Raw genomic sequence first — 20,365 nt, forward strand, 5'->3', positions numbered from 1 at the left:
CTTGGGAGGCTGAGGCAGGTGGATTTCTGAGTTTGAGGCCAGCCTGGTCTACAGAGTGAGTTCCAGGACAGCCAGGGCTATACAGAGAAACCCTGTCTCGAAAAAAATAAAAAAAAACATAAAAATTAAAATAAGTAAAGACAGAAGCAGAGTGTTAACTATTATGGCTCTGATTATGGTAAATGCAAGGTAGTTCCCCATTCTTCTTTCCCTTTTATTGACTTTTTTTTGTAACTCAGGATGGCACAAACCCTCCGATCCTGTTTCAACAGCCAGTACTAACTCGTTTATTATTTCTCACAACTGTCGTGCATATTGCACTTATCTCAACACTCTAATATTTCCAGTGTGCAATTTGGGGCCTTTTGTGTTTCCATGTAAGCATTCTCTGTTTGTAGCTTTTGTTAAAAAAGACAGGACCTCATGTAGCCCAAGACAACCTCGACTGTCCCTCGCCAACTACTAGCACTACAGGTGTGTGAGCAATCACGCCCGGAGCACTCACATTTTACGGTAACAAAGGATCTTTTTGTAAAGAGCTAGGAATAGGGTGGGGAAAAGAAAGTAAAATTCCACTCTTATCTTTCCCCTACTCAAGCTGATCTCAACTTTCAAGATCTTTTATTCCAGCCAGGAGCACCCAGAGCCACAAGGTAAACAAACATTGATAGCCACTCTAGCCCAACTCGGAGAACTCGTTAGCCTGGGAGGTTTGCCCCTCTATCTCTCCGTGAGTTAACGAGTTCAATGCTTGGCCCGCTTCCGTTTGGGGGTGGGGGCAAGCCCTTTCCCGGGTTCCCTTAGACAGTCCTGCCTTTGGGCAGTCTTTTGTGCCTCCAGTCCCCTAATCCGCCCTCATTCTTTTTCCGGAACTTCCCTCGGAGGACTCTACTACTGCTCGGGATGCTCCACAGGTCCGCCAAGTGGGTGAGAAGAGCCCTGGCTGGAGTCTCTGCCCAGAATGAGTCACTTCCGTTCACAGACTCCCTCCTCCGGAAGTAAGACCTGATGTAAACAGCAGAGCTGGGCACCAAAGCCCGGGAGGTCAGAAATTTGTGCCGCAGGCGGCACCAACGGCTAGGGCAGGGGTCGGGGAGGGGTGATCAAGTCGGCAGAGGTGACGCGCATCTGGAGCAAGATCCAAGGGTTGGTCACGGTCATGGGTTGGGTGTTTCTACTAGAGGTCTTGACAGGTGATGGATGGCTGGGGATATGGGGGCTTGAGTCGGTGCTGTCTTGGAAAGGATCATGGCTTTTGGGAGAGGGTGAGGCGTTTCAATTAGGGTTCTTCGTTAGTGTGGGCATTTGGAGCATAGATTTAAAAAGGGCTCTTGGAAGCTAGTGCTCTCCAGAGTATGGCTCATGTAGAAGCAAGACCCAAGTTTTACGCGAGAAAAGTAGATTTGCGATCTTAGCTGATAGGTGTGCCTGAAGAGAGGTCTTGGAAGAGATGGGATTTGAAAAAAGGACGAGGTTTTTAGGGCAGGAATGTTTAGGGGAGGGAGTCAGAGCAGCAGCAGCAGCAGCATTGGTAGGTTGAGGTTTTCCTAGGCAGGATATGGGTTTTTTTTTTGGGAGGGGGTGGGGCTAGCGTGCCCTAGGGCAGAACCTTCAAGAGATAGCATGGAGACAAAAGGGACAAATTTTAGGGGGAGGGGACTCATGAGTAACATTGTGTAAGCTTAGGGGTCGTGGGTAGACAGTATAGGGAATGGAATGTGTCACATGTGAAGAATTTGGAATGTCAGAGTAATGCCTCGGGTGTGGGGTAGGGTGTGGATTGGTCTTTAGGACTTAAGTAGAGGGAGTGGAGGGGGTTCTCAGGCTTGCCTTTGCCTTGAGAGTTGGTCATATGAGAGAAGGGTTTGGGGAAAGTATGCTGCATGGGAGGATGTAAATGAGATACCCTGGAGGCGAATAAGCCTCCAGGTAAAGTTAGAAGGGCTTGAGGAGGGCAGTTCTGTGGGTGATGGGCCATTCACGGCAGTGAAGATGCAGGAAACCTTAGCTTTTTTTTTTTTTTTTTGTTTTTTTTTTTTTTTTTTTTGAAACCTTAGCTTTTGTTCCACTATTTATTGACAGGTGGAGTTGGGTGCCGGTGTGCAGATGAATAGCTTGTAGAGAGGTTTGAGGTCATATCAAACATTAGAGCTAAGAATGGCTGGGAGGGGGGAGGAGGTACCATGGGATATTCCCTACCCCATTACCCCATGCTTGGTGTTTGTGCCTGTTATGAGGCTTTTTGTCATTATGGGCCGGGATACGTTCTGCCTGTGGTCTTGGTTTAAACAGATACTCTGAGGTATCCTCCACTTGTTTTTGTTTTTTACAGTCTGGCAAAGAAAAGTATCAAAATGGGGAGGAAGCCAGGCGTGGTGGCATACGCCTATAATCCCATCCCTCAGGAAGTGGAGGCTGGAGGACTGCTGGGAATTGAAGGCCAGCCTGTGCTACATAGGGAGTACCAGGACAGCCAGGGATACATAGCAAGACCCTATCTCAAAACAAAATAGACCAAGTGGTGAGGAAGAAGAAATGATTTGGGGGACAGAAGTTGTAGGACTTCAGAGAGGACACTGGGGAACTCTTCACAATGCTGTCTTTTCTTGCGCCTAGGAAGGCCGTCCTGAATCATGACTCAGCAGCCACTTCGAGGTGTGACCAGCCTACATTTCAACCAAGACCAAAGTAAGCTTATGATTGTGTCTTTGTGGGAAAGAAGGAAAAGAAGGGCCAGGGATGACTCTGAGCCCCAGAATACGGGAGTCCGACTGATTCCTTCCATCCCCAGGCTGCTTTTGCTGCGCCATGGAGACAGGCGTCCGGATCTACAATGTGGAGCCACTTATGGAGAAGGGGCATCTTGGTGAGTGGCTGTAGCGGTGGGGCAGTGGGCAGAAGGGCTGATGTGTGCATTGGCATGGACCTCTCCTGACACCCTATTCCCTGTCCAGACCACGAGCAGGTAGGCAGCGTGGGCCTGGTAGAGATGCTGCACCGATCCAACCTGCTGGCCCTGGTGGGCGGTGGGAGCAGCCCCAAGTTCTCTGAGATCTCAGGTAAGCGCTTTCATCCTATACTTGACCCAGATTCCTCAAATTCCTCCCTTCCCACGTATACCCTGAGGGCATGGCAAATAAAGTCCTCAGTGCCTCTTGAGTCCCACAGTAAGGCACAGTTTGGAAGTCATGAATCTTATAGCTTAAGTTTCGTCTCTTTAGTATTTTTTTTTTGAGGCAGGGTCTGTCTAATTCTTTCTAAACCAGGCTGGTCTCAAACTCACACAGTGCTATTGGGGCTGGAGGTATAGCTCAGTGGTAAAACACTTGCCTGGTCTGTACAAGGCCCTCGGTTCCATCCCCTGCACTGTCAATCAGCAAAACTACTTATTGTCTGTCACCTATTTCCCTGGTTCTTGTTTTTCGAGACAGGGTTTTTCTGTGTAGCCCAGGCTGTCCTGGGACTCACTTTGTAGACCAGGCTGGCCTCGAACTTGGAAATCCACCTGCCTCTGCCTCCCAAGTGCTGGGATTAAAGGCGTGCACCACCACGCCCTGCTATTTTCCTGGTTCTTAACAATGGGACACTTACAGGGAGACTACTAATTAATCTACGTACTTTGCATACAAACATGTTAATTTGAGACAAGTTCTTTTGTAGCCAGGTATGACCTTGAATCAGTCTGTCTCCCAAGAGCCAGAATTACAGCCTAATGCTGTAACACCAGACTTTATATATTAGCTCATTTAGTTTTGTGAGGATTTTCTTTTTCTTTTTTGGTGATGTAGGGCTTTTTTTTTTTTTTTGGTTTTTCGAGACAGGGTTTCTCTGTATAGCTCTGGCTGTCCTGGAGCTCACTTTGTAGACCAGGCTGGCCTGGAACTCAGAAATCCTCCTGCCTCAGCCTCCCGAGTGCTGGAATTCAAGGCGTGCGCCACCACGCCTGGCGATGTGGAGCTTTTTGAGACAGGGTCTTTCTCCATAGTCCTGACTGTCCTGGAACTCTCTACATAGACCAGGCTGAATGCAAACTGCTAGGATTAAAAGATGTGCCCCTCCATCCCTGGCTCATTCTGTGTGGTAGGAAATACTGCTAGTCTCTCTCCGTTTTCCTGCTGTGGATGGAACCCAGGCCTTTGCACATGTTCTGTCACTAAGCCATACTCCGACCTCCTTGTCCTCATTTTTATGGATGAGAAAACTGTGGCTCAGTTAATAGACTTACCCAAGATTACACAATTACTAGGCATTCAAAACTTGGAGCTGTCTCTCTTATGCCCTCTTGGTTTGAGTCTCAAGTACCATCTTGTTTTAAGGTCTTTTTTTTTTTTTTCATATTGACCCCACCAATATCTGGCAAGTGTTGTCCTGGGTGAGTCATAGAACCCTAGAACTCATCACAGGACTCTCCTGAGGGTATAGACTGGATTCTGGAGACTGAAGTAGGCCTGATATCAAGCCTGTAACTGGTTGTGCTCATTTGAGCCTTGCTTTCCTTACCTCCAAGTGATAGGGCTGCTCTAGAATGTGCTTTATCAGCGATCTGGTCCACAAGTACTCATGCGGTATGAGGCACACACTGACTATTTGATGAAAGCGGAAGCAAGTGGTTGAGATCCTGTGAGGAGCAGGAGTGGGCACCCAGGCTGCCTGTCACCCTAAACTTTGGTCTTGCCAACCCACCCATCTGCCTGGCAGTGCTGATCTGGGACGATGCCCGAGAAGGCAAGGACTCCAAGGACAAACTGGTGCTGGAGTTCACCTTCACCAAGCCAGTGCTGGCTGTGCGCATGCGCCATGACAAGTGAGCTTGATGAAGACTGGGGACAGGGGCGGGGGCAGGAAGTTCCCACAACAAGTAAGGTAACCTCCCGCCCTCCACCCCCTGCCGCTGCCACTGCCTCCTCGCCTCGCTGGCAGTTGCCCCGTGCTTATGGCCCTCTGTGTTATGTGTGATGTCTCCAGGATCGTGATTGTGCTGAGGAACCGCATCTATGTGTACTCCTTCCCTGACAGTCCAAGAAAGCTGTTTGAGTTTGACACTCGGGACAACCCCAAGGGTGAGAAGACCCAGATTTGCCGGTGTAAGACTGAGGCTGTGGAAGGAACAAGGAGAGGAGGAGCTAAGAGAAGGGGCATCCTGACATTGCTGGGGGACAGGCTCTGTGCCCTTCCAGGCCCACAGTCAGTTCCTCTTCCCTGCCCTAGTCCTGCCCCACCTGACAGCAGAAAGCATTCATTGAGAACGTGGGTAGGTGTGTCCATGAGCGCTGGGTGTTCAGATGGGCGAGCAGAGCTTACTGCAAAGCCTTACCCCTGTGAGGTTGCTATGGGCACCATGCCACGGAGGGTTCAATCCGGCCCTCCCTCATCCAGCTCTGTCCATTCTGAGACTCAGCCTTGCCCTGGCCTCTCCTTCACCTGCCCATCCCCACTTCATCCTCACCACTTAGGGCTGTGTGACCTCTGTCCAAGCCTGGAGAAGCAGCTGCTCGTGTTTCCTGGACACAAGTGTGGAAGTCTGCAACTTGTGGTGAGCCAGCTAGCGGGCAAGGGTGGAGAGCTGGGTGAAGTGCCTGTCTTTGGGAACGTTGGTCCCTCCTCCGTTAACACCCCCAAGCCCAATCTGCTCCCTCCTACTCCAGGATCTCGCAAGCACAAAGCCTGGTACTTCGTCGGCGCCATTCACTATCAATGCACATCAGAGTGATGTGGCCTGTGTGTCCCTGAACCAGCCAGGCACTGTAGTGGCGTCAGCCTCCCAGAAGGGCACCCTTATTCGTCTCTTTGATACCCAATCCAAGGAAAAGCTGGTAGAGCTTCGAAGAGGCACCGACCCTGCCACCCTGTACTGGTGAGCACAGGACGTGTGTGGTGGGCTGCTTATGTTTCAGCACAAGTCGTTATGGTGGACTTCATTACGGGTCTGTCTTGCAGCATTAACTTCAGCCACGACTCCTCCTTCCTCTGTGCTTCCAGTGACAAGGGCACTGTCCACATCTTCGCTCTTAAAGACACCCGCCTTAACCGCCGCTCTGCGTGAGTATCTTCACCCTCCTATCCCAATCCCTCTGGCCGCGTGACATGCCTGGACTTACCAAACGCTGCCAACAGGCTGGCTCGTGTGGGCAAAGTGGGACCTATGATTGGGCAATACGTGGACTCTCAGTGGAGCCTGGCCAGCTTTACTGTGCCTGCTGAGTCAGCCTGCATCTGCGCCTTTGGTCGAAATACTTCCAAGAATGTCAATTCTGTAATTGGTGAGTGACAGCAGCCCCTTGATTTGTGGTACTAAGTGGGTAAAGGACTACAGGTCCCCTAAAAGAATTTAAGGGCTATCAGAGCTGGAGGAAACTGGAACATGATGCCATTAGTAAGGGGTGTGGCACTTGGGGAGGGCCCTGGAGTTAGACCATTAGCCCCAGTGGGACACCCGAGGGGATTGGGGTATGTGGCTGGGCACCTAACCTTTCACAACACCTTCACCACCACCACCACCACCACCACCACCCCCCAGCCATCTGTGTAGATGGGACCTTCCACAAATATGTCTTCACTCCTGATGGAAACTGCAACAGAGAGGCCTTTGACGTGTACCTTGACATCTGTGATGACGAGGACTTCTAAAGCATCCTGGCAGCTGTACTGGGAACCTACAGTACCGATGGCCGGCCGAACTGAGTCTTGAGGGTGTTGAACCAGCCAGCAAGCATAAATGAGCCTTTCACTCTGCATCAAACACAGCTGTGTCTAAATAAACAGCTCGCTTCCACGAGCACTTTTTGTGACTGGAGTGCTAAAGGCCAGAGGACAGCTTAGTCTGTCCCTGGGCCTCCTAGTCTGGAAAACACCAGGGACCCAAAGGGATTATACTAATCCAACCTAAGGATTTAAAAATAATGGTTACCAGGAGATAGTCTCTGTAATGTATATGAATAAAAGGCCTTTGAGTGGCATTTATGACTTGACCTCAAGGGTGGGGCGTGCTTTCCCGGGCGCAGCGTAACCTTCTAGGAACCTGTCGGGAAGTGGAAGCCAGCTTGGGATCTGACTTCCTAGTTTTAGCATATTCATTGTTGAGTCAACCCCAGCCTGTACTGTCCGGTGGTGCCCCGCCCAGGGGTAAAGAGTTTTGAGCTGCTCGCCGCGTGGCGACGCTTGGTTTCCCAGCAGTCTCTGCTACCCGAGTTGGTAGTTTCTGGTCACATTCATGTTTGCAGCTGCGCAGTATGCATACGTTGCTAGTCGGCGGCTCCCTAGACTCCATTTCCCAATGTGCCTCACGGTGCTGTGAGTGATAACTGGGTGTTGTAGTCTCGCCGCCCTTCGGGCTGGTCCAGCAACCCGCAGGATGTCGGAGGTGCGGCTGCCACCGCTGCGCGCCCTAGACGACTTTGTCCTGGGGTCTGCGCGCCTGGCGGCTCCTGATCCAGGCGATCCACAACGATGGTGTCACCGCGTCATCAACAACCTCCTCTACTACCAAACCAATTACCTTCTCTGCTTTGGCATCAGTCTTGCGCTGGCCGGGTGAGGGAGGGAGGTAGCGATTGGCTGAAGATACTAGCGGGACGCAGGGTGGGCTTGCGGGTCTTTGAGAAGGAGGGGGATCTAAGGGAAATGCTAGACTGAGTAGTGTGAGTTCGGGAGAATATGAAGGTCTGGGGGGCATGGGTGGAAAAATTTGAAGGAAGCAGATCTTTGTTATAAGGAGGGCCATGGAGGTGGGATGGGGGAGGTGTCTGGAGGAAAGACACAGGACCTGGGTAGAAAAGGGAGGAGGGCTGAGGTGGAGTGTGGGCTAGGAAGTGGACTCTGGACTTAAGGAAGGACTGATATGGGGATGTGAGAGTACCTAAGAGGTTCAGCGATATGAGTGGCAGATTAGGGGAGCCCTGGAAGGGTTAATCCAGAGGTGGAGGTGTAGTAAAGTCAGGGCTTGGGAAGGGAGCTGGTAGAGAAGCTGCTCCTATTGGGCCCAGAGGGAAGACCTACTAGACTCGAGAAGCTTGCGGCCAAAAACAGACGATCTAGAAGAGGGACTTGGGCAGGGTTGTGAGAGTGGGACTGAAACCAAGCAACTGGGGGAGGGTGGCTCTATAAAAAACTAGGGTAGTGGGGGGCCTTTGGAAGGAGAATGACACCTGGAAGGTGCCTACATCTGACTGCAGGATGGGGGATCTGCCAGGGTTAAAATCAACGTAGAGGAATATGGGAGCAGATGTAGGAATACCAGAAAGAAATCCTGCAGATTGAAAGGCAAAGACCAGAGAAGTGTTGGCAGCCTAGGACCTCTAGCAGGAAGTGAGGGTCTGGTAGGATTGTAGGATCGAAGAGGAACTGAGAGTCCACAGGAATTGCTGGAGTGGAGAGGGGCCTGGTGAGACTATGCCGGGATGCTAATTCCAGAAACAGGGAACAAATCTCTTGGGGTCCAGAATTGGATGTACAATGAGGCTAGCTGAGTGCTCTTGTTCCTGCAGGTACATTCGTCCGCTGCACACCCTCCTGAGTGCACTGGTAGTGGTGGTGGCCCTCGGGGTGCTGGTGTGGGCTGCTGAAACCCGTGCAGCTGTGCGCCGCTGCCGTCGCAGCCACCCTGCTGCCTGCCTGGCTGCAGTGCTTGCCATTAGCCTCTTCATTCTCTGGGCCGTGGGTGGCGCCTTCACCTTCCTGCTCAGCATCACAGCGCCTGTGTTTTGTGAGTCTCGACTCTCCCTGCTAGAGCTGGGGAAGACGGTCAGCTCATGCTTGAACATCAGGCCTGCCTGGCACTGGTTTCTGAACTAAGAGAGGACTAGAAACCCTGGAGGACAGACATGCTTCCATTAAGTGTGTCTTCCTTGGCTTTGGTCCTCTGGGAGCATCCCTCTATTACCTTTGTGGGTGTTCCAGGGTTAAGTGCCTTAAACTGTCCAAGTCCCAATTTACTGGGATGTCCTTCCTGGCCACATCCCCCACAGCAGGCTTTGAGAACTCACCACTCCATTAGCCTGCCTCTGAGTGAATTCCCCATTTCTTGGTATCGCCTACAGTGATCCTGCTGCATGCTTCACTGCGTCTGAGAAACCTTAAAAACAAGATTGAGAACAAGATCGAGAGCATCGGTCTAAAGCGGACACCAATGGGATTGCTTCTAGAGGCACTGGGACAGGAGCAGGAAGCTGGATCCTAGGACCTTGGCATCTACACCCTGGACGTAGAGGACCCCCACCCCATACCCAAGACCAACCCTTTTCCTAGCCATTAAAATAGGTGCCTAGAGTCCTCTGGCCTGGCCAAAAAGAGACACCTGTGATTGATCACTGCAGCCCCAAACTAGTCATCTCTTAGCCTCCAGCCCCTGTTACCTAGGGACCAAAGTCTTCCTCGGTCCTGAATTTGAGACTCAGTCACCTACTTCCAGTCTTGAAACTGGACTTTTAAGCCAGAGCATCTGTGGCCAATCTCAAAACTGGACCCCAAGATACTCCTCTGACCCAAATGTGGGACTCACTAGTCTTCCATACGTCAAAGCTAGGCCCTAAGGCAGGACATTCTCAAATCTTGAGCTCTAAAGATTTTTCAGACCCCACACAGCTTGGAATATAGGTTATAAGACCTGGCCAAATCTTGAGCCTAATGAGTCCACACTGAGCCCTTAACCCCAGACGACCCTAGCCCTCAGCAGTCCCAATAGCCTCCCTCCAACCGTTAAGAGGGTCTCTTCCTCCCTCACAGTGTTCTCAGTATCAAGGACCAACATGTGGGGCTGGCTAGGGATAGCCCCAACTGGGAAAGGGACACATATAATAGTGTTGCTACAACAATAAAGCCTTTGAATCTCAAGCTAGTTTGGCCTCCTGTGTGAAGTCTTTGTACCTTTCAATGAACAACCCAGTGGCTGTCTTCAGTTCTGCTGGACACTACCTGGCCTGGTGTATGTATAGGTGCTGACTGCTATGGTCCCCATACCTGCTGCTTCTGAGTTAGTTAAGACAGAGGGATACACAAATATGTACTATCATTTTGGATTGTCTCTGGTTCTAAGTGGGCTAGGGATATAAGCGCAGGGAGGCAAAGAAGCTGCCCCATCTCACAAAGTGAGGGAAGTCAAAACATGACAGCTGGGCATGGTGGGTGGTACATGCAATTCCAGCTCTGGGGAGGCTGAGACGGGGACTATGAGTTGTGGGCAGCTCTGGCTACATACAATCTACTTCTAGGTAACAAAACATGGCATTATTATAAGCTATTTCCAGTTGGTTTTCTTGCCATAGATAAATTTTTTTTTCTGGCTGGGCATGATTGTACATGCCCTTTATTCCAGTACAGGTGGATCTCTGAGTACAGGGACATAGTAAGTTCCAGAGTTCCAGGCAAGCTAGGGCTACACACTCCTGGTCCTGGTCAGTCATTCATACACACACACACATACACACATACACACACACACACATTGACCTAACTAGAGGTGTGAAACAGACAGAGACTCAATCAAGTTCAGTTTATACATTTATTATAGAAATCCCCTTCCAGTGTGAGTAGTGTCTTGGGCCCAGATCCATTGGTACAAAAAGAAAATTTTAAACACCAGGTAACGGGGGCAGGGGAACCCCCAGCTCCAGAAAGTCACAGACAATATAGAAAACACAGCTTATGTGGATTTGTTTAAAAAGTGGTAAAAGAAGGAATGCCAAGGAGGACATGATGTGGCCTGCAACCCATGGCCAGATGTCACCTGAGGGTTTGACTGGCATGTACTAGCTGCCAGGTTTAGCCACTGCAGCATCACAGGATGCAACATACTCAAATGGCTCTGTTTCTTGACAACCTCTTGTACGGCCTTCTGATTGGGCAGAGACAGAGACAGAGCTCCTTCAGGTACCCCCACTTAGACTTCCATCCTTCCAAATGTGGACAGAAGCCCGCTGCCCATCTGCTCAAAGACTCTAGCGGGAGGAAGCAGGGAATTCTGTTCCCAGCAGTCTCCCAGCCCCAGAGACTCTTTATGGTCCATTTTGTTGAGGCAGGGTGGTGGTGGCTCTGGAATGGAACAGGTTGGTCATGGGGACAGGAATGAACCCAACCAGGAACGAGCTCACAGTTTCCCTTTTATAAAACACCTAGTGTTGGGCAATGACAGAGTACTAAATCACAACTGTAAACAGAAATGGAGGGAGGGGTAGAGTCTTTGAAGCTAGCTGGGGCCCTCCAGTTCCCCCAGCACAGGATGAGAAGAGAAGCAGGAGTATCAGATATCTTCCTGGGCCAAAAAGAAGCCAGGGGTCCTGTGAGATCAGGCAAGTGTCCCTCAGGACAAAGAGCCACCACATCTCAGGGCTCAGCGAGGTTGACTGTGTGCTCCTCAGACTGGAGTTTGTCCAGACCGACACAGGGCTTAGGGTCAGACCAGTGTCCCTGGTGTCTGGGTGTCAGAACTGGAAGACGGCTCCCCCTCTAGCGTCAGGTCACTTAAACGAGCGCTCAGCTCCGGGGGATACAGGAAATCCGTGTAGTATCTTTAGAAAGGGAGGACAGCAGGAATCGGGAAGACAGGTAGGGAAGACAAGGTGAGAGAGGAAAAGACGGAGAGGACACACACAGAGAGAGGAAAAGAAGCTGTTAAAGAGGTGGAGACAGGTACAGGACAGCACCTTCAGGTTCTCAAGCATGGGGTAAGCTTGGAAGAGAAAGCCAGGGATAGCACAAGTCCCTTTCTCCCATTACCCGGACTTCAAGGCTCACTGCCAGCTGCCATACACTAGGGAGAATAGAAAACCCCTTCTAAAGCTTGGGAAAGAACTGCTACCAACACCCAAGTTCCTCCTCACCAGGACCCCAAGGACTAATAATAAAAGTTATGTCTGATAGCTACTATAGCCCATTGCCTTGTGGTCCTTGCTCCCCGGTCAGGATACCTTCAGCATCTGAATCAATAACCCTACCCATCAGTAAAAGCACCCCCATACCTGCCAGAGACAGGGGGCGCTGTAAAACTCCTGGAGTGCGGGAGCGGTGCCTGGCTGGGAGGGCCATAGAGTGACTGGCCCACCTCATAGCAGCGGGCATGGAGGAAGGGGGTGTGTGTTGGCCCCACGTGCGGGAGCATTGGCCTGCGCTGGGGACCAACTGCCAGTCCCGAGTTCCGGATGTACCAGTCCCGCAGCCCCTCCAAGGCAAGGTTCTTGTGGCCACCTCGCTCTCCAGCTGGAGGTATCCGAGTGGGTGGGGGCATCCAGAGTAATGGATTTGGATGCACTTCCAGACCCTCCACAGCTTCTGGGGGTAAGCCACTGGGCTTGGAACGGATGGCACGGGTGTTGGGGTCCTTGCTGCGGAGGAGGGGGCTGCTGCCATCAGCTGCATATATGGGTGGAGGACCTGGGAGCATGGCAAGGAGCCCATCTCTGCGGGAAAGGGGTCCTGGGACCTCAGGAGCAGGCAGCAGCTCCCCCCAACCTGCCCCGCCACTACCGCGGGGCAAGCCTCGGTCCAATGGATAGTCCAAGAGGAAGTCTCCACACACAGTTGGGAGCCGGGGGGCGCCACGGGATGCAGGGGCAGCTGAGCTAGGCCTGGCAGCCCGAGGAGGGTCTGGGGGGCCAGTGGTACGGGAAGAGAAGGAAGGGACTGGTTGCGGGCGCTCATACAGCACCTCACTGCTCTTGCAAACTGGGGGACCAGCAGCAGGGGGAGCCAGCGGGGCAGGTGGAGATCCAGCTCCGCCAGCAGCTGCGCGGTCCACCAGCAGGGCCTCAGAGCTATTGCTGCGGCGGGTACGAGCTGCGAAGAGGGAGGCCCGATCCGAAGCAGGGTCAGGCCGAGGAAAGCCCATCTGGGAGTCCTGACTACCGGACCACTGGCGAGAATGGAGGCCTTCCGGTCTGGAGAGCAGAGGTGAGGTAACAAGGGCAGAGTCAGACAAAGAAGGCAGATGATGAGTGCCCTGACTGCCCCATCTCTTTTTGAGCCTCCACTATCTTGAAAATGGAACCAGTATTAGAAGTTGTGTTTCTGTAGCTGCTAAGTAGGGCAGGTAATGGAATGGGCCAGTGGGGTTCGCTCCCTCACAGGAAAGCTGGGGCACAGGGCATGAAAATGCACACAGGAATGGGGTATGCGCTCTTAGGGTTACGCAAATGTTTCTGGGAAGGAAGCACTAGCTAAGGAAGGGGACACCCAGGCACTGTTCTGTTGGGGAGGGGGGCGCTCCTAGTCTCCCACTAAGGTTATCCTTATGGCTCCTTGCTGCCTCCCGAAGGAAGTCCTAGGCCTTATGCCGAGGACTAAAAGGCTTGCTGAATTCTAACCCACCATGTCTATGAACCATCCCCAAACAATTATCCCACCATGCACAGAATGCAGGCCCCCCAAAGCACAAGGCTTCTGTTCACAGCATGGGAAAAATCGACATTTAAGCAGTTAAGAAACATTACAGTCCAGTGCCTCAAGGCTGACACTAGATTCAAAAGATGTCCGGCTTGCTTGCAGCTGACTTAACTAACCTTTCTGTGCTTCCGTTTCTACGTTTCTATAATGCAAACAACCACATCTCCTCACAGCAATCTTAGGGTGAGTCACTATCCACCACAAACACTATCGATTATTAGCAGACAGGAGGCATTTGGTACATGCTACCCAACATGCACTGTACCTGTGTCTTTCAAAGGCAGATATTATACTCCACAAATGAGGAGACAAAGATTCAGAGAAAGAAAATGACTTATCCAAGAGAAACTGGGAAAGCCCACGCTTTCCCACCTCTGCCTGCAATTCCCACTCTGGCTTCAAAGGCTTGCTGCCCATGTCCCACATCTCTTGGTATCTACAGTCTTCCACCCTCAAGCATCCCCTTACTTGCAGAGCCGGGGGCCACTGCCCCGGGTGAGGACAGGGGTAGCAGGCACACTTCGCCCCTCAAAACTGGAGGCACTCCTGGGCAGCGAGCGTGTGGGGCTAGACAGAGATGGCAGGCCCACATCGGGACCCAGGTTAGAAACTGGACCCACCAGTAGGCCCTCCTGCCAACCCAGGCTCAGGATCCCACTTCTGGTCCCGGGAAAGGGGTTAACAGGTTTCTCTTTACCTGGTGGGGCTGGCCACAGAGTTGCGTCGGCTCTTCAGGTCCCCATAAATATCTGATGGTGGAGGTTTCCATGGGGCTCGTCGCTCAGGGCTCCCCCCAGATACTGCCCGAAACTGGTCCCACGCTTTTGGTGGTGAGGGGCGCTCCGTTAGAGGGAAGCAGCTATGAGGCTCCTCTGTGTAGGAGGGAAAATAGGGTCAAATTCAATGAGAGGGCCCAGAAGGGGCAGGGCAGGCTTAAAGGGACAGGCATGTGCTGGGACAGGGATCGGCAAGCTAAGGGATGAAGCAAGGCAAAAAAGGTAGTGCAGAGGCCGACCTGTAGAGGCTGGGGGAGAGGAGGCAGTGACAGGAGAAACTAAGGACATATAGGAACATGGGACATGGATGGCTAAAGCGGAACTACAGTAGGAGGGGTATTTTGAGAGGACAAAGGAGGGGGCTGAGCACAGGTTTAACAGGGATGGTTCTCACCGTTATCATGGCTGGCCCCTGACTCTGAGAGGGAGCTGCTCTCCGAGTGCAGAACTACATCCTCTACAGGCGAGAAATGGAGAGGCGACCCATCAGGCAAGGTCTGGGTCCCATCCCCTTACACCACTGGACATAGACAGGCACTTCTGTGCAGCCTGCCTAATGACTACTGACTCGGACCCTGCCCAAGAACCCAGGTCATAATCCCAGCTACCTAAGAGGTTTCATGGAGTGCTGTGTGTGTGTGTGTGTGTGTGTGTGTGTGTGTGTGTGTGTGTGTGTCACAAGTTCAAGGCCAGTCTGGACTATGGAGTTAGTTCAAGACCAGCCTGAGCAACTTATCAAAAGTCCTCTTTCCAATTAAAAGTAAAACCAAAACAAGGTGCTAGAGAGGTGGCTTGGTGCTTGAACACTTGCTAGCCTTGCAGAGAACCGGGCTTCAGTTCCCACACCAGGCACCTCCCAACCGTCTGCAACTCCAGTTGCAAAGGTTCTAAAGCCTGTGGCCTCCACGAGCACCTGTATGCATGCAGCAAACAGAAACACATGCAGGAGCACATGCATGTAAATCAACATGACTAAACCCTTACAATTAAAATTAAAGAGACAACCAGGGCTGTCGCTCCATGGTAGAATGCTTACCTAGACTGCTAAAAGGGGCTAGGTTCAACCCGACCACGCCTTAAAGCATCTACCTTTACCTGAATTCAAGACCGCGGTGAGCTTGCGTACTCACCTTCCTGTTGCCTACTGTTCAAGCCCTCTTTTATCCTCATGTCAGGTTACTGCAACTCTCCTTGATAACCACTAAGACCATTAAGCCCTGCTGGCCTCTCTGCCTTCAATGGCATATGCATTAGCCATAATCCATTCTCAGGCCCATTTTTTTCACTGGGGAGATGCTGGGACTTAGCTTACCTTGGCTGAGCTGAGCAAGGCGTGTACCCAGGCAGACACCCTGGGCATTGACTAGTGCTCCTGCAGACAGTGGCAGTGGCTGGAGCACCGGGAGGCCAAGACGGGCCCGGAAGTCCCTGAGCTGCTCCTCCAGCTCGTGCAGCCTTCGAAGTGCATCAACCTGTACCTGGCGCCTGCGCCGCCTCTGTTCTCCGTTGAGGTCAGGGGCCAGGGCCAGGCGGCGGGCAGCAGCTGCAATCTGCTGCTGCACCGATACCTCCCTCTCCAAGGCCTCAAGAGCCAGTTCCTGCACAACCCAAAAGGGGTGGGGGGTGGGACAGAACCAAATAATAGAAATGACTAAGCACAGTAATGGGCAGTTGGCAGAGCCCATCTACACAGGAAGCGGAGCATGATCTTTTTAGGGGCTGGCCTGTTTGCCTAAGGAAGGAATGTATTCATCCTCAGGGGACAGGATGAGGGGCTTGTCTGGATAGACTTGGGTTCCCATAGTGCATGGGGAAATCCACCTATTCAAATCCTTGCCCTCCTCTCTGCTTCTTCTCCTCCTGGCCCTAACCGCCATTGTGCCCTGGCTTGTCCCCGCCCCTCACCAGCATCAGCTCACCTCAGCAGGACACAAGGAGTGGTGTGCTGGGTTTGGGTGTGGTGGAGGGTAGGCACGTGCTGCAGGGGGCCTCCGGCGGACCAACTGAGGTCGTTCACCAGGCTCCAGTGGGCACTCAGGGGGCAGCTGACCAGTTAGCTCCTGGAAGGAATGTGGCCAGAGACTCTGAGAGTTAGAGGGATGACATTAAGTAATAAGGGTAAGAAACTAGCCCTCCCAAGGAGCTTGGCCCTGCTCAATACTCCACATGTATTAGATCGCCACCTCTCAAGGTCTCTAGCACCCGGGGTAGGGCGTATAGTTCTCCAGCGGGCCAAGTCTCTGGGTCACTGAGCATAGGAATCTTGGAAATCGGGAGGCCCGTGTTCTTAGTTTTCACAATTATAAAAGCCCAGTCCCTATGATGCACTACAGGGGCTGCATTTTCGGAATCCAATTAAAGTGACCTCTAAGTCAAACTTTGAGGAACCACAATGTACCAAAAACTACTAAATGCCGAGACAAGAGGTTGGGCACCCATCACTGCAGTATGCCTGCCTAGGTCGCCTGGCTCCTCACCCCCTCCTGCATGACAGCCCTGGGGCCAGGCCCTCACCGCCTCCTGCAGACACACTTTCCTGAGCTCTTGAAGTTTTACGCTCAGGGCCTCTTGCAAGGCTCGCTGGCGGTCAAGCAGCCCTCGAAGACGGTCTGACTTCACCAGTGGGGCAGCCTCTCCAAACAGGGCAGCTGCAGAGGAAGCAAAGGTAAGGACAGATAGGACATCCTGGAACAACTGCAGGTCCAGGGGCCAACCCCTCCCAAGCAGGCACAGGGAGACTGGGGCAGGGGGAGGGCAGTAGTAAGTGGAAGCAGCCACTGACCTGGGGCCGTGAAGGTAGGAGAACTGATCAGCTGACCTTTGACTTCCATCCTTGCACCGCTTGGACCTTGTGGCTGATGGCTGGATAAAGCCTGGCAGTAACACAGCACAAGAGGCGCTGAGGAAGATAATGCCATAGAACCCCTAGGCCATCCCCACTCCCCTTGCATCAGCTGAAAATATAAAGTACCCAGGTCCCACCTGCCTACCTGGCCTTTCCTCTCAGATTCTGTGTCAATGTCTGGACCCGCTTGGCCTGGTACCTTGGTTCCCTTCCCATTGAGTGCTAACACAGTAAGTGGGAAGCTGGGCAGACTTACAACACCTCCTCAGAGGCCCATAGGCCACAGCCAGGAGTCTCACCTAGGGAGAGAATTAACAGTAGAGTCAACTAGGTGTAACAACAGTAAGCACTTTCGCAGCCTTGGGTGCCTGGAACAGCTACCTGCTATATTACAATGAATCTTTCAAACCCCTCAGGCAGGAGGTCCATCATTATTAACTTTCCTTTTGAGATGAGGGGTGGAAAGCACACAGAAGTGAAATAATTCCCCAGTAAAGGGCAGAGCCTAGGACCACCCCTCTCACGGAACAGCTCCAACCCTAATAATGTCCTCTTGAGTGCCTCGACCCATCCATCCAGCTTTAGGGCCTTTGCCCAGGCTGTGGCCACAGCCTAGGGTGCTGTTTCCAGCCTCTTACCACTTGATTTTTATTTCTCGCTTATCATTTTGGGGCTGTTTTTGTTTTGACATAAGGTCTCGCTCTTGTAGCATCAGCCTGAAAGTCACTGTGTAACCCACACTGGTCTTGAACTCATGGCAATCCTCCCTTAGCCTCCCACATGCTAGGAATCTAGAGACAGGCACTACCACACCCAGCTCATTCTAAGGCTTAAATGTCCTTTTCCGAGGTGGCCCCTGAGTGATGTCTTCTCACAGCTACTGTTGAAAAAGACACTGCCCCTCCCTGTATTGTCATTTTGACAGGAAGCACGTCTGCCCCAGCGTATCATAGCCCCGGCACCTCAAGCACGGCTGCACACAGCAAGCAGTCCACAAACGGATGCCAGCGGGGTGAATAACTGCAAGGTAGCCAAGCCAGGCATCAGGGGTGGCTCTGCATCTATCTTCCTAATTCCATCCTGCTGCCCCACGACCTCAGGCTCCCTCCAGCCCCTCTTCCCTCCCACCCTGTTCTGAGACTAGCATACAGAAGTTACCCTGCTGAGAAGGGCGAGAAGCGCCATCCACAGCCACAGAAAACACATTACCTGCCCCTCTTTTTGTCCCGGGAAGCACTGGCTGATCATGGAGCACGCGTTGGCGAGCTGCCAGCCCTTCTTGTGCTTTTCTGGAGTTTGCTCCCTCCCTCCCACATCCTGCTCAGTCCCCAGCTGGGCAAGCAGGTGACATCACCTCCCACCACCTGTCCTAGCCTCTAAGGCAGGTGACTAGGAAGGCCTATCAGAGACAGCAGAGTTCTCGTTTTAACACCCCCCCCCCCCGACCCCTTGAAATCCACAGCTTGTCATGATGTGGTAGAGCAGACCCAGAAAACCAAGAACGCCAAGGAGAAGCCCCTTCCCCATTTTCACACTATAGGGTGTGCTCAGACTGTCTACAAGGTACCCCCGCCCCCCAGTTTTCTCTACAGTCTTCTGCTTGTCCCACAGAGTCTGTATCCCTCCCTCAAAGGACTCATGGACTATCCTCCACTGCAATGGTTAGGCAATCCCATAAGCCTTTTGTACAGAAAGTTTGTACACTGCAGGGGGTCTCACAAGCCCACCCATCTGAGGTCCAGCACTTTCGGCATGGTAGGGTGTCTTTAGTGTCCCACCTCAGCCTCCTCGGTCCCTCAGCCCCCGAAACTTCTACTTTCCCAGGACCCATTTTAATTCGGAAAACTTTCACAAGGCTTGCCTGAACCCTTCTCCACCCCAACAGAAAGCTAACTCCTCCCACCTTGGGTCCATTTACCCGTTCACCAACATTGTCTCATGTTTCACATCAGAGGGCCTCCGTCCTTCCTTCTTTAGAAAATTAGAGTATCCCGGAGTCGACACAGGGTCCAGTCAGGAACCCCGACTCCACCCCATCAGTCTGACCTCAGGGACATAGTTATGGCATGAGTCATTGGGTCACTAGGCAGGCTAGACATGGATCAACGCCCCACACCTCCATACCTGACTCAGGAACCTTTGCTTCTACTCTTCCATGTTCTGTACACTTGGAACTTCAGACTGCCTGACATCAGACAGAGATAGTAAGAAGGCAATCTACCACATTCCAGCATCACTACCATGCCCTCATATGAACCTCTGAGACCCTCCTGCCCACACCAGAGCTTTGCCTTGTCATTCTGTGGTCCTGTTACGGGCTTAGGTTGCAGCAAGCGAGCTACAGAGGGCACATGCGGGGAAACACACACACACAGAGGCAGGCCCAGCAGGTTTTTCAGGTCTGCCCTTCTGACACCACGGCTGAGAAAAATTCCTGGCTGTAATGACTGTTTACAACCAAGATACTTCACCTGGGTGGCACTCCAACACTGTCAATGAGAGCCCCATTTCCACATCCTGCCACCACTTGAGCAAATGCACACAGAGTCTGGACCTGATCCCCATTGCTCCCCCAAACATACAGCACACCCCCTTCAATTACTCTGGCTGAACAAACAAACAGAGGGACAAGCAGATACAGATGCCTGAACAACAGTGGTATCTAATCGGTTCAGCTCGTCTTCTCTGAGGCACTAGTCCTGATAAAAAGGGGGAGAGGGGCCGAGAAGAGAAGGCTGAGTCTCTGCCCCGTCCTTCCTCCTCCATTTTCCAACCAAGAATTATTTTGATATCAAGAAAGGAAAATGGACACGTGAGGCTTTGCCCTGGTCCCCTGATCCTCCCATACTGAACACCACCCCTCCTATCGCTACCCTATATTCTCAGGGTCCTCCTTCCTCAGATCTGGATCTCTAGAAGGGAACTTCCTCAGTTCCTGTGCCATTACCCTATCTCACGGCCCTGCCCCATTGCTCGCTGGTACTCACCAATGCCCTAGTGCTGGATGGCAGCCTCAAATATTTCCAAAAGAACAGTTGTCTCGTCCAGGCCCTAGCTTTCCTGGCAGTACAAGTGAACAGCAGTGACTGCTGTCTTGGCTACCTCCCACTAGGTAAAGGCCCAACCTACCTGGACAGGATGGGGTTGGCCCACACCTTTTAACCCTTACCTGCCCGCTTCCAGGGCTAGGGTCACCCCTGGGAAGGCAGTCTGGGGGACCAGGTGCCTCGGGGAGCCCAATATGGTCAAGGAGAAAGCATAGAATGCTTTCCTCACTGCGGATATCTAAGAGATAACTGGCCAATAAGCTCTAAGAATTGTGGGAGGAGCCACTGCCCAAATCCCCAGGCCACTGGAGCCTGCCTACACCCCG

The 20,365-nt window shown here is 52.3% G+C and overlaps 3 protein-coding genes across 20 annotated transcripts; 2 read left to right on the forward strand and 1 right to left on the reverse strand.

Annotated features, from left to right (window-relative positions):
• The first annotated feature begins 754 nt into the window (after positions 1-754).
• Wdr45 (WD repeat domain 45) lies at positions 755-6,969 on the forward strand. Of its 18 annotated transcripts, none has more exons than XM_006527656.2 (13): positions 1,001-1,146; positions 2,083-2,132; positions 2,333-2,521; positions 2,617-2,688; positions 2,792-2,866; positions 2,955-3,059; positions 4,699-4,804; positions 4,966-5,060; positions 5,454-5,533; positions 5,646-5,854; positions 5,938-6,039; positions 6,115-6,260; positions 6,518-6,968. In XM_006527656.2, the coding sequence occupies exons 4-13, from the start codon at positions 2,634-2,636 to the stop codon at positions 6,625-6,627; spliced, it is 1,083 nt and encodes a 360-aa protein (XP_006527719.1). In that variant the 5' UTR covers positions 1,001-1,146; positions 2,083-2,132; positions 2,333-2,521; positions 2,617-2,633; the 3' UTR covers positions 6,628-6,968. The 18 variants fall into 18 exon arrangements, with proteins under 18 accessions (XP_030107253.1, XP_006527722.1, XP_030107254.1 ...); XM_017318561.2 differs by having other exon boundaries at positions 5,980-6,039; XM_006527662.2 differs by having other exon boundaries at positions 2,621-2,688; positions 4,508-4,804.
• A 369-nt stretch (positions 6,970-7,338) lies between these two features.
• Praf2 (PRA1 domain family 2) lies at positions 7,339-9,831 on the forward strand. The gene is made up of 3 exons (NM_138602.4): positions 7,339-7,530; positions 8,484-8,701; positions 9,036-9,831. Exons 1-3 carry the CDS (start codon positions 7,352-7,354, stop codon positions 9,173-9,175), a joined length of 537 nt encoding a protein of 178 aa, NP_613068.1. The 5' UTR covers positions 7,339-7,351; the 3' UTR covers positions 9,176-9,831.
• Positions 9,832-10,481: 650 nt separating this feature from the next.
• On the reverse strand, positions 10,482-20,092 carry Ccdc120 (coiled-coil domain containing 120). Its single transcript, NM_207202.2, has 10 exons — positions 19,980-20,092; positions 17,138-17,291; positions 16,930-17,020; positions 16,662-16,795; positions 16,067-16,207; positions 15,460-15,745; positions 14,542-14,604; positions 14,069-14,243; positions 13,840-13,938; positions 10,482-12,866 (listed from the first exon to the last, which is right to left on the reverse strand). Exons 3-10 carry the CDS (start codon positions 16,976-16,978, stop codon positions 11,924-11,926), a joined length of 1,890 nt encoding a protein of 629 aa, NP_997085.2. The 5' UTR covers positions 16,979-17,020; positions 17,138-17,291; positions 19,980-20,092; the 3' UTR covers positions 10,482-11,923.
• Positions 20,093-20,365: the final 273 nt, after the last annotated feature.

This window comes from Mus musculus, chromosome X (assembly GCF_000001635.26).
Source record: "Mus musculus strain C57BL/6J chromosome X, GRCm38.p6 C57BL/6J".
Lineage (NCBI taxonomy): Eukaryota > Metazoa > Chordata > Mammalia > Rodentia > Muridae > Mus > Mus musculus.